Source organism: Nematolebias whitei, chromosome 15 (assembly GCF_014905685.2).
Source record: "Nematolebias whitei isolate Nwh7 chromosome 15, NemWhi1, whole genome shotgun sequence".
In the NCBI taxonomy this organism is placed as follows: Eukaryota; Metazoa; Chordata; class Actinopteri; order Cyprinodontiformes; family Rivulidae; genus Nematolebias; species Nematolebias whitei.
Window position 1 is genome coordinate 19,705,504 of NC_056512.1, and position 22,896 is coordinate 19,728,399.

Genomic DNA, 22,896 nt, shown 5'->3' on the forward strand with positions numbered 1-22,896 from the left:
TTGGACACCCAGATAATAAACCATTGCAATAGTCCAGTCTAGACGTGACAAATGCATGGACCAGTTTTTCTGCATCATTTTTAGATGTTTCTAATTTTAGTGATATTACGCAGATGGAAGAAGGCAGTTCTAGTAACGTTTTTAATGTGGGGGATAAAAGACGTGTCCTGATCAAAAATAACACCAAGATTTTTAACATTAGAGCTGGAGGACAGATTAATGCCATCTAAGGAGGGAGAAAGACTGAAAAATTCATTCCTAAGGTGCTCAGGTCCAAAAATCTAAACCTCAGTCTTGTCTGTGTTCAAAAGGAGAAAATTCAGGGTCATCCAGGTTTTTATGTCTTTAAGACATGCTTGTAGTCTAAATAGCTGATTGGATTTATTGGGTTTAATGGACAAATATAATTGTGTGTCATCAGCATAACAATGAACATTTATCCCATGCTGTTTAATAACTTTACCTAATGGAAGCATATATAAAGTAAAGAGTATTCGCCCAATCACTGAGCCCTGAGGAACTACATGACTAACTTTGGTGTATGAAGAAGATTTATTATTTACATTTACAAACTGGAATCTATCAGATAGATATGATTTAAACCATTTTAGAGCCGTTCCTGTAATCCCAATATCATATTCAAGCCTCTGTAGTAAAGTATTGTGATCAACTATATCAAATGAAGCACTGAGGTCTAACAGGACCAGTGTAGACACCAGTCCATTGTCTGAGGCCATGAGAATATCATTAGTGACTTTTACTAGTGCTGTTTCTGTGCTATGATGAGCTCTAAACCCTGACTGAAACTCTTCAAACAGATTATTTCTTTGTAGATGTTCACGCAACTGACCTGCAACTATTTTCTCTAGAATTTTTGAGATGAAAGTTAGATTAGATGTAGGTTTCAGAAGTCAGATTGCAACAACCAGCTGGTGTATCCTTCATCAGCATCCAGCTAACTCTGGAAAAACACTTCTCAATTTCCAAAATACAAAAAGTGACCTGGTTTAATCTAAGAATAAGGTTGATATAATTATTTAATTTGCTTGGAACTTTTTAGAAACACTTAAAAAGGAAATTGATTTGTTTGTGTTGAGTGAAAACTGATTTGGATATAATATTATGGGTTACTTCTTAACTACAGATTCCATTAAAAAAAACATTAAAATCATATGTTTTATACCATTTTATGAGGTTCTGTTAAATGTTCTAATGTTGCAGAGTTACACCACACATTCAAGAACAACAGCTTTTCTCTGTTTGTAATGGTTTTTTTTCTGGGCATTACATGTAAAAACATCTTTTTATACAGACTCGTTATTTTTCACTCACAGATTCAAAGTTCCAACAAATGCAGAAAGATAGAAAGATCGAACGTTGTAGTTCGACAAGATTTCTATAGGAAAATTAATTGCTTTGAACAAAATACACACTTATTAATTTAATTCATAATTAGTTTTTAAGCATTCGTTTCTTCCGATAATCGCTCCATATTTGTGATGTAAGAAGACAGGAAGCAGCTGAAGTTTAAACGGTCAATGTTTTCTTTCACGTTTCAGTAAATACGAAGATGATGACGAAGACGACAGTGATGATGAGGAAGCTGCTGAGAGAAGAGAGGTTGGCAAACTTTTCCATGTGAGCGGTAATGTTTTTTTTTAAACTCCAGTAAAGCATCAATTAATCACCGTTGTTTCTCCTTTGAAGAGAATGACCTCTCCGAGCTACGTCCAGGAGCAGAAGCAGCTGAAAGAGAGGTAAGCTGAAGCACCCTGGACACGCCCCGTCCTCGAACTTGGACACTTCTTTAAAAAAAATCTTTTAACTTAAACAACAAAATAATAATGTTCCTGCAGCTTCCGCAAGTTTGTCCAGGACAGTGACGAAGACGTAGAGGAAGATGAAGGCTCGAATCTGCTGACTAGGAGGATCAAAACCCAAGAAGAGACGGTGAGGAAACCACGAGTCGTCACTGCTGCTCAGATGTACCGCGACGTGTTGAGCGTCGGGGATAAAGCGGCCGGTGTCTGTTGCAGGATAAAGAAGAGGCCGATTATGTGGAGTGGCTCAAAGGTCAGGCTGAGCTGGACGGGCCAGAGGAGGTGAAGGACATGGTGAGCTGGTTTAACTGTGACGAGCGGATTTTCATTAGAAAATAAAATCTTCTTACTAACAAGAAGATTTTGTGTTGAAACAGAAATACTTAAGAGACTACTGGAATGACCCGGAGCTGGAGGAGAAGGAGCGATTCCTCCGAGATTATATGCTCAACAAGGGCTTCCTGGATGAAGAGGAGGAGGATGACCGGTTGGCTGCTGACATTTATTATAACTATTACGGATCCAAAGTTAAAACGATGCTTTTACAGCAGCTTCTGTGTGTTCAGCATCCCGACTCACGATGAGATCGTCCAGGATGACGTGGAGGACTCCGAGGAGGAGGGGGAGTTGTTCTTGGCGCGTCAGGAGGACTTCGAGAGAAGCTACAACTTCCGTTTTGAAGAGCCCGACGCCCACCAGCTCAAGACCTACCCCCGAAACATCGCCACGTCCGTCCGCTCCAAGGACGACCGCAGGAAGCGCAAACGGGAGGAAGTGAGGGAACGAAAGGAAAAGGTGTGTGGAAGAAAACGTGTTGTCAAACACTGAAGTTACAGCTGCTTAGAGTAATCCATTTGCTCCGTTTGTTGACGACCGTCACCCTGTTTCATGACAATCATTCCAGGAGAAAGAGCAGAAGCGGGAGCAGCTGAAGCAGCTGAAGAACCTGAAGAGGAACGAGATCATGCAGAAGCTGAAGAAGCTGCAGGAGCTGACGGGCAACGAGCAGCTGGCTTTCAATCCAGCTGACCTCGAGGGAGACTTTGACCCCAAACACCACGACCAGCTCATGCAGGTCAGAGGAGGAACGTTGTACACAGTTTGAACCCGTTGTGGAAGTTTTTCCTCGACTGTCAAATACAAAGTGTCAGACTCTGCAGATCTGTGGTGTTTGGGCGGATGTTGAGCTAAATATTAATCTTCTTTTTTGTATTTAATTTGTCGACTTGAACATTTTCACCCCCTAACAACGCTTCACAGATTTCTCTGCAATTTTGTTAGAAATGTATATTTTTTATAAATAAAATATTTGCTAGTAGTGCACAGATGAGACCTAATAAGTTAGTCGTAATATTTTTGTATTGCTGTCAACAGAAACAAAACTAATAGAGGAGCTTTAAAGTGAGCACAAAGAGGGATGCAAAAAGAATTAAAGGTCAGACGTTAACACTGAAAGTCCAACAAACTACAAGATTTCTGTTTATCACTTTGAGAAAAGTTTGTTTCAGTCTTTGAGCTCGTTCTTGTGAAAGGTGAGCCCATTTTAAAGCTGAATTATAATTTCAGTTTATTTAAGTCACAACAGAAGTCATCTCAGGGCTGAACAGAAACATTTATATATAAATAATTTAACATTATTAATCTGAGGAGCAGACTGCTTCATCGCAGAACTCTCATGTTGAGCATGAAGGAACCACAAGTAAACCTGCAGTCTGAGAGCGAACTGCTCTGTTAGGAAAATATGGAACAATAAGATCTCAAATATAAGATGGAGCTAGGTTGTTGAGGACTTTGTAGGTTAGAAGTAAGATTTTGAATTCATTTCAGGATTTGACAGGGAGCCAATGGAGAGAAACTAAAACTGGAGAAATATGATCTCTCCCAGTAACTCCAGTTAAGACTCTGGCAGCAGCATTTTGGATCAACTGGAGACGTTTTAAAAAAAAGTATTTGGACACCCAGATAATAAACCATTACAATAGTCCAGTCTAGACGTGACACATGCATGGACCAGTTTTTTTGCATCATTTTTAGATGTTTCTAATTTTAGTGATATTACACAGATGGAAGTTCTAGTAACGTTTTTGATGTTGGGGATAAAAGACATGTCTTGATCAAAAATAACATTAAGATTTTTAACATTAGAGCTGGAGGACAGATTAATGCCATCTAAGGAGGGAGAAAGACTAAAAAATTATTTCTAAGGTGTTCAGGTCCAAAAACTACAACCTCAGTGTTTATCTCAAAGCAAATGTGTAGTATTTAATTCTCGGCTCCTTTAACCCATTTGTGTTTGCAGAAGTTCTTTGGCAGAGAGTATTATGGAGAGGAGGAAGAGGAGAAGCCTCAGTTTGAGGATGAGGATGAACTGGAGGGTGAGCTGGCGCTCTTTTAACTTGTTGTCTTTGAGCCGTGTCGCGATCGTCTGCAGCCATACGTTGTTTTCTCGTTTCCATCAGAGCGCTGGAACTGGGACACTTGGACTGGAGAGGAACAGGAGGAAGACTATGGTGAAGAAGAACATGACGGAGGAGATTTTGACCCGTCTGGGCCCCACTGCGAGGATGAAGGCTTCATCGTATGCTGACTCGTTTGCTGCAGCTTGTTTTGTGGCCTGTGCAGTGCAGTGGTTCAGCGTTCGTTGTGTTTCTGCAGATGGATGCAGACTACGATCCCAGCCAGCACACGACCTCCAAGAAGAAGAGAAAGATCAAAAAGGAGGACTTGCCTCAAATGGGCAAGAAGAGGAAGAAATCCTTGTTTGCAGAGGTCATCACCAGAAACAAGCCGGTGTTTGACCCCCGTAAGTCTCGGGAAACGAGCGACTCGTGTTTCTGTGCAACTACCGTATTCTGACTTGAGGGCTCTTTGTGTTTCAGAGGAGAAAACCTTCGAGCAGTACTTGGACGAGTACTACAAGTTGGACTATGAGGACATCATCGACGACCTTCCGTGCAGGTTTCGCTACAGGCAGGTTGTGCCCAACGACTTCGGCCTGACCACAGACGAGGTACAGAGTCCCGCACCTGTCAGTTGTTCAGGTCCTGAGCTGTAAACATGCTGCAGATACCAACATGTAACAATCAGGCCAGCCCACGATTAGATCAAAATATGACAGTCTGTGATGGGAATGAACCTTCTGGTGTCGATGTTTATAACATAACAGTTTCAAAAATACACGGCATCTCATTCTTGTAGGTTCAGTTACTTTTAATAAATGGACTGTACTTGTATTTAACCTTTCGATCTGATCAAGACACTCAAAGCTCTTTAAACACAATCTGTGCCTCATTTATCCATTCATCCAGCACTCTACTAGATCTATACAAAGACTAATCAGAGCTTTATCACATTCAGACACTGATGGGACACACATCAGAGGCAGTGAGGGGTTCAGTGCCTTGCCCAGGGACACTTCGGCATGTGACTGCTGGTGGATTTGAACTCCCAGTTCTTGCATTGGAGGATGATCCCCAACACCAAGATACTGTAAAAGGAGTTTCTGGTAAAATAAAACAATCTACAGTAACTGCTTGTCTACCAGAGCAGTGACACCCGTCAGTTTTAACGTAGCGCTGATTTGAAACAAACTTTTCAACGAGCAGAGCTGACGACGGGTGTAGTGGTGAAAAAAACACGCGTTTAAAAAGAGCTAAGCCACCGAGTGGCCGCCATTTTGAGAACCGACAAACAGGAATAAGACAGCCCATGTCACATCAAGGGGCCTCCCTCCCATTTTTCTTAAAGAGACACGCTGCTCGCTCCCTCACTATCCATCCTTCAGTTCAAACAGTCTTATACTGCCATCTGGTGGCCAAAAAAGTTACTCCACACAAATTAACCAACATTTCTTCTTAAATTTGACAATAACTAATTATTGTCAAATTTCAAACAATATTATCGTTTATCTCAATAATTTCTGACACAATTAATCGCCCAGCAAAATGTGTTATCGAGACAGGCCTAAATATTATACAGTGTATTTTACTGACATGTTTGAAAAAATATAATTTGATAATCCAACAAAGTTGAGTCAGGTCCTCTGGACAGATAAAAAAATAAAACAAAATTAAAAACTTGTTGAAGCATTTTAATTTTAATTTTTTTGAACCTGTCCAGAGGACCTGACTCAACTTTTAGATTTTTCCACCTGGATTGTTGAGCATCAGGATGTAATCTGATAATAACTGAACCTACATTACAAGTGATACTACAAGTGTAGTTGCATTGAAACAATGTGATTTATTTTAGCAGCCGCAGTAATTTTAGTACTTTTTAAAGTAAAAATCTATCAGATCTTCATTTAATAGCGATACGTTGAAATCGCCCACAGGTCACATAATGTTTAAAAGTTCAGACCTTATAGAATTACTTTGCTAAGCTAATAATTTTCTGTACTTTCAGGCAGAGTTGACTTAAAGCTGGCAGATTAAATAATGTAGCTGCAGTGATGAGCGTTTGGATGACTGATCTGGTATTGCTCCCCTCCGTGGAGAGCTCTGACCAGGGAATGATCCCAGTTTGATCTTCTCTCTGAGCAGACCGAGCTGCAGCTCCACGTGTAAACTCTTTCAGACAGACGGTGAGAACTCTTGTTAAATATTCAGATTTTTCTTCCTCTCTTCAGATAATCCACGCCAACGACAAGGAGCTGAACGTCTGGTGCTCTCTGAGGAAGACGTGCATGTTCAGGTACCGACTCTGGTGGTTGCATCTCTCCGTCTGAGATGGTTTAGCACAGATCTGTTTGCTTCTTAGGACTGAGAAGGAGGAGCTGAGAGATCTGAAGAACTATCAAATCAAGGCACAGAACACGAGGAAGAAGAAGGAAATCCTGAGCTCCGTGTATTCTGAGTGAGTATCACTCTGCACACGCTCATTACCGTGGGAAAAGTTTTCTTTTCCCCCCATGACGATGAAACTTTCACATCTTTGGCAACTTGTTACAACAATTCTCTGAACTTCTCTACAGAGAGGAGAAAGAAGCTCCAGAGGCAAAGACTAAGCCGGGGAAGAAAGGAAGAGATTCTCTGAAGAAGTCTGGCTCAGGAGCAGAGGATGCCAGCGTGGTTTCTAATCAGGAGTCAGAGGAGACTGTTCCCCGAGCTCTTCATGATGCCATGGACAGCACAGAAGGAGAAGAGGAGGAGGAGGAGGTCCTAATACCCACGAAGAAGAAACGTGAAGAGCAAACCCATGTTAGAGCTGAGGAGGCAGCAGGTCAACCTGATGTGAAAAACAGGACTGAGAAACCAAAATGGTCCAAGAAGAAGCACAAGCTGCCAGGAGGTCGTCTCAGATCAGGGCTCGGGGGGGTGAAAATAGGGGGGCGGGAGTTCAGCAGACAGAGACTGAAGGCATATGGGCTGAACCCCAAGAGACTGTTCTTCAGACAGCTGGGCGGGCAGAGACGAAAAGCCCAGAAGAAAAGCAAAGAGTGATGAAGGGTTTCGCTGAGCAGCAGAGATTACTGACCAGTGAGAGCAGTTTCAAATTATTTTTCAGTGTTTTAGTTCAATTTGGAACTTTAATTTTTTTTTTCTTGCTCAGTGGCAAACCTTTATGACTAAATTATATTTGTACAGTAAAAATAAATCATTTTGAATCAATCGTGTTTATTTTCTTGCATGCATTTTTTACTTGACTACTAGCTACTACTACTAAATATATGTAGTTACAGTATTTTTTTAGTGCGTCAAGTTCAATTGATTGTGTTTATTTTGATGAGCTCATAAACATGCTTGTTTTTTTACATGAGCGTAATGATAGTTCTGTAGACGCCAAACCAACTTTGAACATGATGAGGTCTACTGCGGCTCAGGAAACACTATCTAGTATGCTTGTTTTTCCTCTGCATATTGAAGGTGTGGCGTTCCTGTAAAATTATTACCGTTGATAGTTCATGTTTTGTAGAACTCGAGCAACGCTCAAAACCTGGGTGTTGCATGTCAATTGCTGTTATTAGCTGAGTTCAACAGAAATTACATTTGTGCCTGGACAAAATGGGTAAAGCTGGGAATAGCTTTTTTTAAATCACAACAAAACATCTAAAAACTGTTTCACTAGACTTTTTTGTATTTATTGTTTTATGGCTGGAGCTTGGATTAGTTTATTTTTATTTTCCATCTTTGACAGTGGTGCACTTTTCCCCATTTGGTTTTAACTTTTTAAATACTGGAGATCCAACCTGTGATCTCTGTAGCAAAACTGAGGTAAAAAAAAAAAAAAAGTTTAAATGTTTCAAGCTCTTAAGAGCAACACAGCGCTGCAGTACTCACTATCCACCAGCAGGGGGCAGCGGAAGGGTTGGAGTTAGTCCGCCAACCACCAAAGAAGAAGAAAACTCCGGGCGCGCGGAAGTTTGCTCCAGATTCGAATCGCAATAAAAGCTAACACGGTATGTTTTTCGGTTTAAATGGTCCAAACGTTGATTTCTTCTTTAAACATTAAACGATATACATATATCTAAAACTGGCCTTTTATGTTTATCTACTATTCTACGTTTTTTTTTCTTAAAGCGTACATGTTATAATTAAAACCAGAACAGACCGTGGTCCCTCTCGAGTTCTGTGTGTCATGTCAGTTCATCTGTAGAGTTTAAACTGAAAACTGTAGACTTGGTCATCTGGTCGTGTTTCAATGGAACAGCGACTTTTGTTTTTCTAGGTAGATGTTAAAGTATGACCAGTTTAACAGATTGACCTTCCTGCTGTGTTCATGGACCAGACCTGTTCGTTAAAAACAACATCGTTGTGACTCTTTGTTCCGGGACTGGAGAGTGAAGCTTCCTCCTGCTTGATCTCGTCTGTTTTGTGTTTTCTAGCTGCCAGCCATGATTCAAGGTAACAAGTTTGAAGACTTGGAGGAGATCGGGGAGGCTGTGACCGGCTTCATCGAAAGCAGTCAGCCTGAAAAACTGAAACAAGTGCAGTTTGAACAGCAGGTCATGTTCCATCAACACATGGAAACCAGGAAGATGGTGACCCAGATTTTAAAAGGCAAGAAAGCAAACGTGTGATTGTCTCTAGTTTCTGTTTAGCTGTTTGTGTTTTCTCACATTAGGTCACATCTCAACAATGCATCATCTGAATGTATAAACTGACCCATTTTAAGATGTATAGCTACTGTCAAAAGTTTACATCATCTCATGGACATGCTACATTAATTTGGGGGGTTTAATTATTTATTTGACATACTGTACATTTTTCCCCACAGTAGATCGCTTCTTCCTTTTTGAGTCACGGGGGTCACAGTGTGAGAGGCGGGGGACAACCTGGACAGGTCTCCAGTCCATCACAGGGACACATAGAGACAAACGAGACAGACAGCCATTCACACTGTCCTGATTCACGCTCAATAATCCAGGGAGAAAAATCTAATAAAGTTAAGTCAGGTCATCTGGACAGATTCTTTGTTGAAACATTTCATCTTTTATCTAAAAGACTTCTTCAGTCTGAGGAGCTGCCATAAACTCGGGGGCCATTAACCGTTTACACTGCGTGTGTTTTGCATAAAACCGCACCTTTCTTTTTGTGGTTCGGCTGCTCATTTACACACCAGCCTCAGCCCTCACTCAATTTGGATGTTTTTGAACCCAGGTCTCAGAGTGGAGATTTTCGGGTGCACCCCCACACAGGTGTTAAAGCACATGTGCACTGCAGGTGTATATTTCACGCATGCGCGGACCAACTGCATATTTCTACCAACAACACTGGTGCTGGACGTATAACACAGTTCTTTCTGCGCTACGACTGTTGGCATATATTTTGAGCCTCGTATTTAATTAATCTACAGCAGAATAAAGCTGCTGTGACCAACATCTGTGTGGGGAAGAGACGCCAGTCAGGTCCAGTTCTAATATCGCTATTTACTGAGCGAACCTGTCGAGGCAGGTGTGGCGCTGGACTATAACGTACAAAATGTGCTAAATAATATCAGTTTAACAATAATAAACCGTATTTCTGTAAGTGGTGGAAGATGTAAATGAAGCTATGTGGACATTATATAATTCAAGTTATGTGATTTAAACGACGTGAAACACGCTATTAAAGTTGAAAACAAAGACATCAGGTTAAATTTTTATTTATTGACACCACAAACTGTACGCCACACAAACACTGATAATTAAACTGAACACACTATTAAAAACAAGTTGACTGTAAACTGCAGTGATGAACTGGACCCCTCCTCTCTGTTGTCTTCCTGGGTGCTGACGCCATGTTGTTCATCTGGCTCGTTCAGGCCGTCACTCCTTTGCTTAACGCAGCTGAAAACATTGGATGGAGTGAAAAAAAAAAAAAACTGAGGGGAATTTTAAATAAATAGTTGATCCAACATCTCTCTCTCCGACGTCCTCCTGCACCGCCGAGGTGTGTGTTCTTTCGAAGCCTGTCCCTCTGGTGGGAGGACAGCTTCTCCTCGCAGGAAAAATAAAACTAAAAACTCAGTTGGTTGTTGTGCAACCGAAGTAAACACAAGCAAACGTGATCCCGCTTGGCATCAAATCCGTCGACTTGTGTCCAAAACCCAGCTTTAAGTTTTGTCGTTACTGGGTTTAGCCCCCACTTATCTGGGTGAGTGTATTTATTTGAGCCTGTATTCATAATTCTGTGCCTTTAATGTCCAGAAACGGCAGAGATTGAGGAGAGTGCAGGCCAGAGGCTGCTGGACATGAAGGAGGTGAAGAAGCACAGGGAGGAGGAGTTGGAGAACCTGGAGGAGCAGCTGAGACGGTGCACGGCCAAGAGTCAGATCGTTGACTCCGAAATACAGAATCCTTTTGACGTCTGTGCTCGTCACAGAAAAAGCATCAAAACAAGCGTTGAAAAGAGAAATCCTTCCGTTGTCCACCTGACTTCTTCTTTTTTTTTTATTTTCCTGAACATTCCTCCAGATTTCTGCAGAAACAGTTGGAGAGTCTGAAAACGACAGAGGAAGAACTCGAGACGTTTCAGAGTGAGGTGGATGAAGACACCACAGAGGTCATCCCGTCGGCCTTGTGAGTAGCAAAAGTCCAAACGACAGCTGCTCAGCCTGCTGGAAACCAGTGACTGGGTCTGACTCGATCCAGACCGTTTCTTTCATTCGTCACGCTTTGGTCTCCCGATGACAGTAGCTGTGTGTAGTTTGACTCTATTTACTAACATATTGTGTCCATAAACTTCACAGGTATGTGGCTAAGTTGTACCACCTAATCACCAAGATCAAGTGGGAGTACGATACACCACCCAACATTTTAAAAGGAGGTATGCTGTCCTTGTCACGAGATTCTTAATTGTGTGTCCTGCTGTGGTTTTGTGAGTCGTCTAACTTTATGCAAAATATTCAGCAGTTTCTCTCGTTTGCACGGACAGCTGCAGTCACTCCCTAACAATAATACATTTCCTAAAGAAGAACTTTAGGAGCACCGATTGAATTAACTTTACCAACACCCTGAAAGTGATGCAGATCAATGAGATTTAATCATAAAAACAGTAAATGGATCCCTTACTTGGGAAAAATGTGACAAGTACCGTATTTTCCACCGTACACGTCGTACCGCCCTCTAAGTCGCCTCAGTCCAAATATGTCTAATAAAATGGAAAAATCCATAAATACGTTGCTTCTATTACGCGTCACCGCTGACAACCCAGAAACGTGGGCCGGTGTTGTGGCAAAAGTCGATTGGCTGCCAAATGGCGGCTGCGGGAGCGTGCACGGTAGGACTTTAACAAGTATTTAACAAGATTGACACTTAAAAACAATTATTTGTTTGCTCGAAATTATAGTAAAGTTGTGTCTCAGTCTAACTTTTCCTTAATAAATGAACTTTGACCGTCAAATCAGCTGCGTTTCACCGGGGCGGCGCAGTGAAATGAAGCTGATTTAACGGTTGCTCCAGGCGAGCAGGACCAAGGTGGCAGACTGTGGCAAGCCGATTGTGTCGCTAATAGCTATTTTTACCTATTACATGACACAACGGCATGCCATACAACTTGAGTGCCGTCTAATGGCTGTAAATGGTAATGTTCAATATTTTCAATCAGAATGAATGAAAACGGTCAGATCTCAGTCAAAAATTGTTTTATAAATACGGGGAAAATCCATAAATATGTCGTATAAGTCGCAGGGCATGTAAATTATGCAAAAAAAGTGACTTATAGGTAAAAAAAACACGGTACTTCTTTAATTAAAAAAGCAACAACTTAATAGTCAATGTCCTGTTTCATGCTCAATAATCCAGGTAGATAAATCTAACAAGGTGAAGTTCTCTTGTCAGATTCCTCTTATTGAAATGTTTCGTCTTTTATCCTAAAGACTTCTTCAGTCTGAGGCGCTGCTGTTTTAGAGAGCAGGGTAAATGAAGACATCTTTGTGAAGAGAACCGTCCATCATTAAACGGGAGCGGAGGCCTCCGGGTTCAACTGTCCCCCTCTTACAGTGTTGTTATTGCGTCACTCAGCCCTCTGTGAATAACAAGCAGCCATCAGGGTTCTAATGATCCATTGTTAGGCTGATGGTCCTCCTTTTACATGAGAACAGCTAGTTCTGGCTGTCAGCAGCAAACTGGTTGATCCACTGTGAGAAGGTGCCGTTTCTTTTGGATGAAAGACGAAACGTTTCAACAAAGGAGAATCCATCCAGAGGACCTGACTTTGTTAGATTAATATTCAATAAAACGCACGTCAGCCATGTTTTGACCAGCCAGGAGAGAAAATCCATGAACACCAAAGTGTACTGAGCACCCTGATGCATACTGTACTGTACTCAATACTGTACTGAACACCTTTCATAAATGACAAAGATCTCTAGAAGTTGCACTGTTTGCCCTCGTTCTAATATGCAGCTGCGCTGGTCTGCAAGAATACTTACAATGAAGACGAATCTTGGTGGTCTGCCGCCTCACGTCAGCTGCTTTTCAGACAGTCAGGCTCTTAAAATACAAGACGTCCCCCCAAAAAATGTCATAATTTGAAATGTGAACATCTGAAGAACTGCATGTGCAAACAACATGAAATAGACTTCACGTTGAACGCTACCAGATTGATTCGTCAAACTTTGAACAAGAGATTCTGGGAGTCAGGTGGACTTTCTGTGTATTTAACGAGACTGATAACATGTGCCACTTCCAGTCATTTCAAAAAGCAGATAAGCTGCACAGATGAATAAGTCTCGTTAATTAATTATATCGACTGCATTTGTATGTTATTATTTAAAAATGTTGTTTTTAGCAGTTTTAGACCAGTTAAATTCCTGAATCTAATCGTCCCTCGTCTCATCTTCCATGTGTGCATGAATCTACAGCTGTTCTTTACTCTCCCCTTTTTTTTTATTTCCTGCTGCAGTGCATTATGGGGCTGATCTGGCGACTCCCATTAACGTGGACACATCCGCTCGCTCTCCCAGTGAAGTCAGCCACCAGCTGTGGGACTTTGTCAGCTCAGAATGGGACAAAGACAGTTAGAGATTTTTATTTAACTTCATTTATTTGTGTATATGCTTGTTTTTATGTCATCTGCGTCATTTTTAATGTCTTGAACATGTGAATAAATATGTCAAACATTTGATTGTTTTTATGATCAGATAATCTTGTAATACAGTGATTTGGCCACTAGATGTCAGTGTGGAGACGCTGAAGCAGGTATTTGTTGCTTCCTGGGAGCTTTTTTTTTAGAAACAGGACATTTTTCTCCAACATCATGTAAATAAAGAGTACATGCTGAAATTTAGGTTACAGTTTTGAAAGGATTATTTATTTAGAGTATTTATGTTTGTTTAGCCTTGAGCTAATATCTACTTTTATTAACTATTAAGTGTGTTTTTATGAGCTGGCTGTTTAAAAACACGATTAAAACAGTTTATCATACCTTTTTAAGATATAATATGTTTAATTACTTATATTCTTATGGTTCGAGGTTGAAAAAGACTATCTTTGAGGAGTTTCCCTCCCAAAGTGTACTTTATTGTTGCAGTGATGTGTCAGTATTTAGCTGGGATCATGCTGAATCAGCAGAATATGGTCTCGTATGATTTATCCTCAGTGAGGTCACACGTCTGTGGCTTCTGTTCACGCTCAGGTCGGCTCTACAAGAACTGAATCTCTTCACCCCCTTACTTGAAAACGAGTCTTGTTTTTTTTTGTACAGCAGAGTGGTTTGGAGTGGGCAGGATGTCATGCACAATCGGGGAGCGTTTTCACACGTGGTTTTTTTACGGTAAACTGAGCATCAGCTCGACTCGGCCACCTCACCAGCACCTCAGCTTCAAGTGGCTTTAGCAAGTGGTTTCTCACTTTACATCAGTTCAGCTTCTCTTTGATCCAGCTGCTCACAATTTCTAATAACAGAAACAGTTGCTTCACTGGATTATTGCAAAGTCACCTAAAATTAACAAACATTTAAATAAAAGTTGGGCTTTTCAGGATAGTTTTAGTTTTTAATCGCATCTTTATTGTTTGATCAAACTTGTATCAACAAAAGCACACATCAGTTGTGTTTTTATACTTTAAACCAGATTAAATTTAAATATATGCACAAAGAACAAGGTCTATAAGCGAAGGTTTCTAAAAGGAAACAATGGCCGAGACGAAGATGTAAAATGCTCTGGTGGAACGCTTTAAGTCGTTGGATAACGCTGAGAAATGAAAACGAACAAAACTGCATTTAAAAATCATTCACATGTTTATTCAGTGCAGATATAAAACCGGCATCATAATTTAAAGGTTTCACAAAACGAGACACAGCTTAGTGGTGCATATTTACAAAGGATACTAAATATAGGTAAATAAAATCTTTCTCACATTTTACGTTTAGGACAGCTTTCATTTTACAATGTGAAAGAAACTGCAGTCAGTTCACTTCTGTTTTTTTATCATCCAGTGGTTCCCAACCCTGGTCCCTGAGGAACACCATGCTGCATGTTTTAGTTGTTTCTCTGCTCAAACACCTGCTTCAGTGGTTTAATTACTTCTTCAAGTTTGGCAGAAGCCTGTTAATCCTTTCATTCAAACCAGGTGTGTTGGAGCAGATCAGAACTAAAACATGCAGGATGGTGTTCCTCAGGGACCAGGGTTGGGAACCACAATTTTAGACTGATATCTCTACATAAAAAAGTCTACAGGTTTCTTTTTGACAAGAGACGGCAAAGTTTACAGCTATAACTTTTCTCTGTCGTATTCGTCTGGTCAACCAAAGGAAAAGGCGTCAACAAGCCTCCGTTGTCAAATTTTATTGCTGTCAGGGCACTCATCATGTGTTGCTACATATGTTGAAAGGACCTCCAGAGCTGAAGCCACCCAGCTCAGCCCTCCATCTGACGTCTTCCGTGCGTCTTCGGGCCGCCGAGCCTCTGATGTCCCAGCATCAGTGCTGACCAAAACTCACATGGCAGAAATTACATGAGGTTTTTCTTTCTTCTGGCAGTTGAGTTTTCTGGGCGTGGATGCTCCGGGTGCATAACAACATGTCATTAAACCCTACAAAGGCAGCAGGAGATAAGGATAAATCTTCTAATCAGGCGTTTCTTCACTCAGTCCGGCTGTATTTATGTAAAACATCTGCACGCTGTCTTGGATTTATGTCTCCCTCCGCTAACACTGATACGGCTTTGATTTCATGGGGAATACCTTCTGACTAATACTGACCTCGTTCAGGAGTCGCAGCTGCACTCCTTCAAATATTTTTACTTTTTTTTTTAAATTTCACACATAAGCACACAAAAACAAATTAAAACACGCTCCAAAGTGGACCCTTTTCACACGTCTGTTTTTGTTGTGTGTTCTCAGAAAACGGAGCTTTTGGAAAATGACACAGACTTTTGTGTCCACTGTCCCTTTGTGTCCTAAAAATCAAAATAAGCTGTTTATCCCACGTTGTCTAGGTCTGTCTTGCTCTATCCTGTTGTCAAACTTTGATCACGTACTGAAATGGTTAATAACTGATCAGTAAAAAAACGTTCTCTGTAAATTTTGACGTCGTTATGAACTTTCTTGCCACCTAGTGGTGAAGCATGGACATTTCAGCATTTTTGTTGGAGTGAACAGAAATATCCAGAGTAGACGGGGCATGAAAGACAATAGTAATGCTGGTTTCTTTTAACGTTCAGCTACCAGTAAAGATGAAAAAAATATAAATGTTTAGCAGAAAAGTTCTGTCTCCCAGTTTGACCATTGATCACAAACACTGTTCATGAAAATAAAACCTGAAGAGATTTAAAAGTGCAACAGAAGTTTTTTTTTTTTTTTTTTAACAGTTCGAAGCACCTGTAGGCTACGACAGTCATATCCTAGAAATCCTGGGATAAATGGCTTTAACGGTTGAGGGTGTAAAGTTACCAGAGGACACCGTCGTCTCCAGTCCCTCCAACCTGTGAGAGGCTGCATCTGTCTTAGTGGTGCTAAAATCTAAGAAGGCCATTCCGAAATTCTTCATCTTTCCGTCTTTGGTTAGGAGACAGTGGCGGCAGAGAAGCTTGAGGATGGCCTTCCTCATATCTTTGCTGGTCAACGTGTAGATGATGGGGTTCAACAGGGAGTTGAGGATCGCAGTGGCCAGAAAGTAATCGGCCTTATAGAGCACTTTGCAGTGTCCGATGGGGCAGCAGAAGTCCAGCAGGAAGAGGATGAAAAGAGGCAGCCAGCATGCAATGAAGACACCCAGGACGATGGTGACCGTCTTCAGCAGCGCCATGTACTTCTTGGACTTGCGGTAAAGGCCTTTCCTTTGTGGTACCGTGGTGAGGCGCTGGGTGTTGGACTTGACGATGCGGAAGATGCGAACGTACAGCACCACAATGGACAGGAGGATGGCGCTGAAGACCGTGATGCAGAACAGGACGTAACTTTTGGCGTAGAGCGGCAGAACGGTGGAGCAGTTCTCCAGCTGTGTGATACAGTTCCACCCCAGGACCGGCAGGACGCCCAGAAACACGGACAGCATCCAGCTGGCTCCGATCAGGATAAACATCCGACCCTGTTTGTCCCCTTGGTACGGCTTCATCCTCACCATGGTGACATGGCGCTCAATGGCGATGGCCAGCAGACTGATGACCGAAGCTGCCAGCATGATGAACACACACCCCTCCCTCAGGAAATACAGCACAGGGGTCATGTGTAACGTGTTGGCACCAGATGTTATGATGTTTATCATGTAGGTCAAACCTGCGAGCAGGTCGGAGAGAGTTAAATTGCCCAATAAATAGTACATGGGAATATGAAACTTCTTGTTCTTCCAGATGGCTGCAAGCACGATGGCATTTTCTGCAACGATAAGCAGGCAGACCAGCAGGACAGCGATGGACTCGCCTGTGAGTCCAGTCTTGTACTTGCTGGCATTCAGCTTGCCTGTGTAGTTGTAGTGTTTGATGATGACTTCGTTGCTCTGGTATTCGCTGAACATACTGCTCGCTCGTCCTGAGGAAGCCATGGGGACGGGAGACGAAGCTACATCAGCCTTGGCAGCGTAGAACGAGTCCGTCATTGTTGTGGAGCAGAAGACTCGTTTCCTGTTTGTTTCTTCTAGATTTTCTAATTGTAAAAATTAGATCCACAAGCTAGACGTCAGATAGTCCTGCGATTGTGCATTTTTCCGTCTCTCGGCAGGTATGTAAGAAATGGAAACAGTGTTCCTTTTGATGAAGTCAGACAGACTTTCTTGTGGTTTTAGAAGTTTCCTTCTAAAAAGCTCCTTTTCTCGATGCACTGGATGCTCACTGGTGAGCAGCGAGAGCCAGCCTGCATAAAAGAAGAGATAAAGATGTTAAAATATAATTATTGAAACTATTTCAAATTTTAAAAAAAGCAAAATGATCCTAAACAGAAGCAGCCATGAGAAGAACAATTACAAGAGATTTCAGCTTAGAGGTAAGAAAAATGTAAATTTAAATATATTCTCTGAACTCATTTAACCTCAGAGGAAGTTTTCTTGTCCTTCTGTTAAGTTTTGTCAAGATTCACAGTTTTTTATATTAATATAACAAATAAAGAGTTTGAATCCAGTTCCAAGCATTTAAAGTGAACTTCTTTAGTTTGTGCGTAATTACGCATCAAAACTTCAAAACGCATCGTTTCTCCATTTATTTTATATTTGCCACTTCTGTTTCAAATTACGAACTTACAGTAGAAAACATCACGTCATTTCGGCTTCAGCAGGAAGTCAGAAAACGCTTTAAATCACTGAGAAAATACGATAAAACTTCCTCTTTGTCGAGCGGATTATCGAGCGGAGCCGGTGCGTAATGGCTCTGGATAAAAACGCAAAGTTTCCACTCACCTGAACAAACTTCCAGCGCAAGTACCCGCAACAATTGTGGGACAGAAGTGATCCCAGGGCAGGAGGAGAGGAGAGGAGGCTGTTCGTGTCGCTCAGCGCGCAGTCACTGGTGATGTGTGGGCAGGACTGAACATGCAGTGGGTTGGTCCACAAACGATTTATTTCTCACTCTCCCTCTTTTTTCTTGACCCCCTGCAGTTTTCCCTTCGTCTTTCTTGCTGATTTTCTCCAAACTTGGAGCTTGATGACAGATAAAGGCAGAACAACCCCCACCCCTCAACAAAAGCTACAGGCTGATGTTTATTTCTCCTCCTCTTGTTGTTTTTATCCAACCTGCTGAGGAGGTGCAGCACTGACACATGAAATCTCTCCCATCAATCAAACCACACAGAGGAGCATTTAGAAAAGCACAAGTTTATTTATCACAGACAGATAAAAAAAAATCCCTCATTTGTCAGAGTGGTGCATCTGGGTCTGTTTTGCAGTTCAAAAACCCCACATTTCAGAAAATAACTTGCTCAGATGGGCTTCATCTGTAATTAGGCTTTTGCTCACACATCAAAACTTACTTTTTTTTTTTGACATACCATTTATGGGGCTTGTTTTTAAAACTCTCCTCCAGACATATTTCAAGACGTAACCACGATTCGGCTGTAAGTAATAATGTGTATGGTATGGTTAAATTTAGGATGACACATCACCATGTCAGTGAAAACCCCAGATTTGAACGTGTTTTTTCTTTATTGTTGTATTGTAGGATTCACAACAAAACTAAACACTTTATATTGACCAGAAAATACATTTAAAGCTCCAGATCTTATTTTTTACATGCCTATATAATTATTTGCCTTCTCATTAAATGTGTTAACTTTACAGATGTTTTAAACAAGGAGAGGGGTCCGCAGAACGGTTATGAACAATTACAGCGTCCATATCTCTTTAAACAACCTCTGTTCAAAGAAAGTTGAGTTTATTTTGATTAAATTTATGAGCTAAAGTCCAAATAAGGCCAAAACTAAAGTGAACATTTGTGTCAGATCAAATGTTTCGTGTAGCTCACGGTGCATTATAAACTTTACGTTGGTGTAAACTTCACTCTACATGCTTATTTACTTCGTATGTTACGGTTATTGTGGACACAGTAGCAGCTAGCTGTTGCATTTTTTTTTAAAGGAATAAAATAATAATGCACCCAGAATAACTGTGTAATGGAAATTTGACTGTTGTGTAAATTTGTTTGACAGCGTTGTTATAAACCATCACAGTGGCTGAGTGGTTAGAGCAGTCGTCCTCCAATGCAAGAGTTGGGGGTTTGAGTCCAGCAGCAGTCACATGTTGAAGTGTCCCTGGGCAAGACACTGAACCCCTCGTTGCTTCTGATGTGTGTCCCATCAGTGCATGAATGTGATAAATCACTGATTATTGTTTGTATAGATCTAGTAGAGTGCTGTATGAATGAGTAAACGAAGGCACAGCTTGTAAAGCACTTGGAGTATCTTGATAACAGAAAGGTGTTGTTAAAGTACAATCCATTTACCATTAGTTTCTTTTTTGCTTTCAGGGGTGGTTTTTTTAGCCCCCTGTTTACAAAACCGTGGCTATTTTTAAAAACTACGATTTTCTGATGAGCTTACACGTCTTGTCCAAAGGCAAAGAACGTTTCTGATGAAAAAAAAAAAAAGAGATTTTGAAAAGAAAATGCTTTCTAAAATAGATATTTTTAAAGTGAATATTTAGGGAAGGGATGTTTCTGTAACTGAATGCACACATGCATGCACAATAATCCAGGTAGAAAAATGGAACAAAGTTAAGTCAGGTCCTCTGGATGGATTAAAACAAATAAAAAATACAAAACTTGTTGAAACGTTTCGTCTTGAATCCAAAAGACTTCTTCAGTCTGAGGAGCTGCAATAAACTCGGTCTTATAAATAGCACCTTCTCATAGTGGATCGACCAGTTTGTTGTTGACATCCAGAACTAGCTAGTCACATGATCAAAGAGCATCAGCCTAACAATGGATCGTCAGCACCCTGATGGCCACTTGCTATTCACAGACTGAGTGATGCAATAACAGCATTGTAAGAGGGGGACAGTTGGACGCTGAGCTCAGCTCCTTCATCATGTGAGCAGCTAGTTCTGGATGTCAACAACAAACTGGTCGATCCACTATGAGAAGGTGCTATTTATAAGACCGAGTTTATTGCAGCTCCTCAGACTGAAGAAGTCTTTCGGATAAAAGACGAAACGTTTCAACATTTTTTTAAAAATCCATCCAGACCTGCCTTCACTTTGTTAGATGAATGCACACATGTTTCCAGAACGGATAGCGTAGCAGCAAGTTTTGCAGATGCACTTAACATTTTCATGACACGGGGATTTCAGCTTTTTTCCTCAGAATTGTTTGGACAGAGGTTTTTTTTCTAAAAAGGCAGGAAACAGATCTGGTGAAGTCAACACGGAGCCTCAAGCTCCCTTTCTGTAAACTGAGGTGGTTTAATCAGACACAAATCAGAGAGAGAACCTTTTTTTTTCTGGTGTGAACGACTTCCCAAAAGCTTTTCTTCAAACGTTATCTGCCCGGAACAGAAATTATTTTACACAATCAGAATTCCTGCATGTTGCCTTTCTGTTTTTGTTCCGTCCATTTTGAATAAAGTATTGTTCTTTAGCTCATTTAAATCCTGTCGATTAAAAAAGGGAACTTGAATAAACACAACTACAAACAGAACGTTACAGAATTAGCACTAAGTAAAAGATTTTCACGCCGTCTGCCTCCTGAAAGTGAAACTTCTTCACTTTCCTTCTGTAATCTTCCCCGACGATCGGCCTCTTTGATGAGTCACCCTCTGTTTCAACAACACTCTTACGATTATTCAGTTTCATTCTTTCACTTTTTCCCACAGTAGAAGCATTTCTAGGCTTTTTTACAGTAAACCTTCGTTCTCTCCTCCACAGAGACCCTGCAGTATCTGCAGGAGCGCCAGCTCGACGGTGAGGAAATGACGTGAGTGGAGGATGGATGAGCAACGGACTGAGCTGGGCCTTCTTTAAACAGGAAGCTGGCCATTGTGCCTAGAAAAGAGAGGGATATCCTTGAGAAAAAGCACAGATGAAGTCACTGTTTGGATCTGACACCGGGGACAGCCATGGCACGTAACTATGGCGTGACGTGTTGGGCAGCTGACTCAGTCCCACGCCCCAAAATTAATGAGTTTTTACCAAACATGACTGTTTTATCATGAAGCTGATTGTGTCCACGTGACCTGCCTCTTCAGAGGTGGTCGTTCTCTCAGCACTTGTTCTTTTTGTTTATCAGGGATCAGGACTTGGATTATTTAAATTGTGTGGTAATTCATGAGCTGGGGGTGTTTGATAACCCGCTGCAACACCAGTGGCTTTAACCCCCTGCAGTGTCTGTGAACAGCTCAGTGTGCTGCCTCTCATACTGGACTATTGCAGTGGTTTGTTATCTGGGTGTCCAAATGAAAAGGCTTCAGTTGATCCAAAATGCTACTACCAGTCTTAACTGGAGTTAAGGCCCCAGTATACTCGGGTGGACTTTTTTCCACGCAAACTCGACGTGCACTCTCTGCAGAGGGTTGAGACATCATACTGCACACATGCACTCTGCGTGAGTGCAGCTACAGCGTGCGCTCTCAGGACATTATTACCTGCAGTGTCCCCTCAGTGTGGATTGAATTAGGCCAAAGGGCCTTCTCCTACTCTGCTCCTGTTTCCTGAAACATTTTGCAAAAAGATTTGAAGCTCTCGACCTTGACCTCTCCAAGTGGCTTCAAGAATCTGTTGGACTCCTGGCAAGAACCAATGCAGACATGTTCCTGTTTTTAGTTTTCTACACCACCTTATAATCTAGCTGTTTTTTTTGCTACCTTTTCCTTTTCCTTGACTGTCCTTTTGGTTGCCATTTTATTTTAATTTGTATAAAAATTTTTAAAAAGTTTAAATCTATATGCCTCTTATGATTGTCTGTTGTTATCCACTGTTGTCATCATTCTTAGTTAAATTAGGTCTCTCTTGTAAATGAGTCCCCGAGGCTCAATGGGATTAACCTGTATAAATAAAGGTTTAATGAATGAAAAATACTCAAGCATCCACCCTGAGCAGCTGCAAGGGGCGTTTACCTTCCGGACAAATTGAGGTCACCGATTGGTCATTTGCTGACACGCCTACTGGATTGATTGACAGGTTGAAAAAATAAATTAATAAAAAATAAACAAGAGCTGGCAGCCTCAGCAGTAGCGGTGTTCTGTGTTTATATGTTGTTAATAAAAAGTTATGAAAAAAGATAAAAAAAAATAGGGAGCGCTGGCCCTGCAGCCCACACATCAGACCAGCCCCCCAGGAAATCTCCAGACACTCCCACAGCCACGTTGAACCTGATTTTAATTCTCTTGTGACAAATTCATTTATTTCTCACAATTTCAGTCATGCCGTCAACAAACGAAGATGGAGAGATCGCTAGTCTCTTGGAAAAAACTAAAGAAAAGTCCAGATCAGGGATGAAGAAGAGAAATTTAATACAGTGGTGTTGCAACAAAACAGTCCATCGCCAGGCAGTTTATTGTGCAACACTGAGTATGCGTACGCGGTCGTAAAAACTGAGCTTTGAATGGACATGCCCTGCGGGTGTCCGCTTCAACTCTAATCCGGTACGCGCGGACCTTTGACTGACATACGCCCGAGTATACTGGGGCCTTCAGTAGGAGAGCTCATATCTCTCCAGTTTTAACTTCTCTCCATTGGCTCACTGTCAAATCCAGAATAGAAGTCAACATTTTACTTCTAACATACAAAGCTCTCAACAACCT

The 22,896-nt window shown here is 41.3% G+C and overlaps 3 protein-coding genes and 1 non-coding gene across 5 annotated transcripts; 3 read left to right on the forward strand and 1 right to left on the reverse strand.

Annotated features, from left to right (window-relative positions):
- Positions 1–1,559: 1,559 nt before the first annotated feature.
- LOC119421500 (protein KRI1 homolog) lies at positions 1,560–7,345 on the forward strand (the record flags this gene model as incomplete). Its single annotated transcript, XM_037688850.1, is given in 14 exon segments — positions 1,560–1,620; positions 1,708–1,757; positions 1,857–1,950; positions 2,037–2,114; positions 2,198–2,307; positions 2,387–2,615; positions 2,725–2,895; positions 4,120–4,195; positions 4,280–4,398; positions 4,476–4,623; positions 4,700–4,830; positions 6,448–6,512; positions 6,579–6,674; positions 6,793–7,345. Coding segments are annotated over 14 exon segments (1,897 nt in total), but the record flags the coding sequence as incomplete, so codon positions are not given.
- On the forward strand, positions 6,263–6,361 carry LOC119422238. The gene has a single exon (XR_005187408.1). It is a non-coding gene; the product is annotated as a Z30 small nucleolar RNA (small nucleolar RNA).
- Positions 7,346–8,173: 828 nt separating the features above from the next.
- Positions 8,174–13,263, forward strand: spc24 (SPC24 component of NDC80 kinetochore complex). The gene is made up of 6 exons (XM_037688473.1): positions 8,174–8,217; positions 8,644–8,818; positions 10,447–10,591; positions 10,714–10,818; positions 10,989–11,065; positions 13,145–13,263. The coding sequence occupies exons 2-6, from the start codon at positions 8,653–8,655 to the stop codon at positions 13,261–13,263; spliced, it is 612 nt and encodes a 203-aa protein (XP_037544401.1). The 5' UTR covers positions 8,174–8,217; positions 8,644–8,652.
- A 2,807-nt stretch (positions 13,264–16,070) lies between these two features.
- Positions 16,071–17,386, reverse strand: s1pr5a (sphingosine-1-phosphate receptor 5a). 2 transcript variants are annotated; one of them, XM_037688852.1, is made up of 2 exons: positions 16,246–17,221; positions 16,071–16,176 (listed from the first exon to the last, which is right to left on the reverse strand). In XM_037688852.1, exons 1-2 carry the CDS (start codon positions 17,219–17,221, stop codon positions 16,076–16,078), a joined length of 1,077 nt encoding a protein of 358 aa, XP_037544780.1. In that variant the 3' UTR covers positions 16,071–16,075. The 2 variants fall into 2 exon arrangements, with proteins under 2 accessions (XP_037544780.1, XP_037544779.1); XM_037688851.1 differs by having other exon boundaries at positions 16,071–17,386.
- Positions 17,387–22,896: the final 5,510 nt, after the last annotated feature.

Excerpts from the sequence above, each read along its gene's own strand:
- spc24 (XM_037688473.1), top strand. The coding sequence starts at position 8,653 with ATGATTCAAGGTAACAAGTTTGAAGACTTGGAGGAGATCGGGGAGGCT. Across the intron at positions 10,592-10,713 it reads ATCGTTGACTCCGAAATACA|ATTTCTGCAGAAACAGTTGG; the intron begins GAATCCTTTTGA and ends ACATTCCTCCAG. Across the intron at positions 10,819-10,988 it reads GAGGTCATCCCGTCGGCCTT|GTATGTGGCTAAGTTGTACC; the intron begins GTGAGTAGCAAA and ends TAAACTTCACAG.
- s1pr5a (XM_037688851.1), bottom strand. The coding sequence starts at position 17,275 with ATGACGGACTCGTTCTACGCTGCCAAGGCTGATGTAGCTTCGTCTCCC.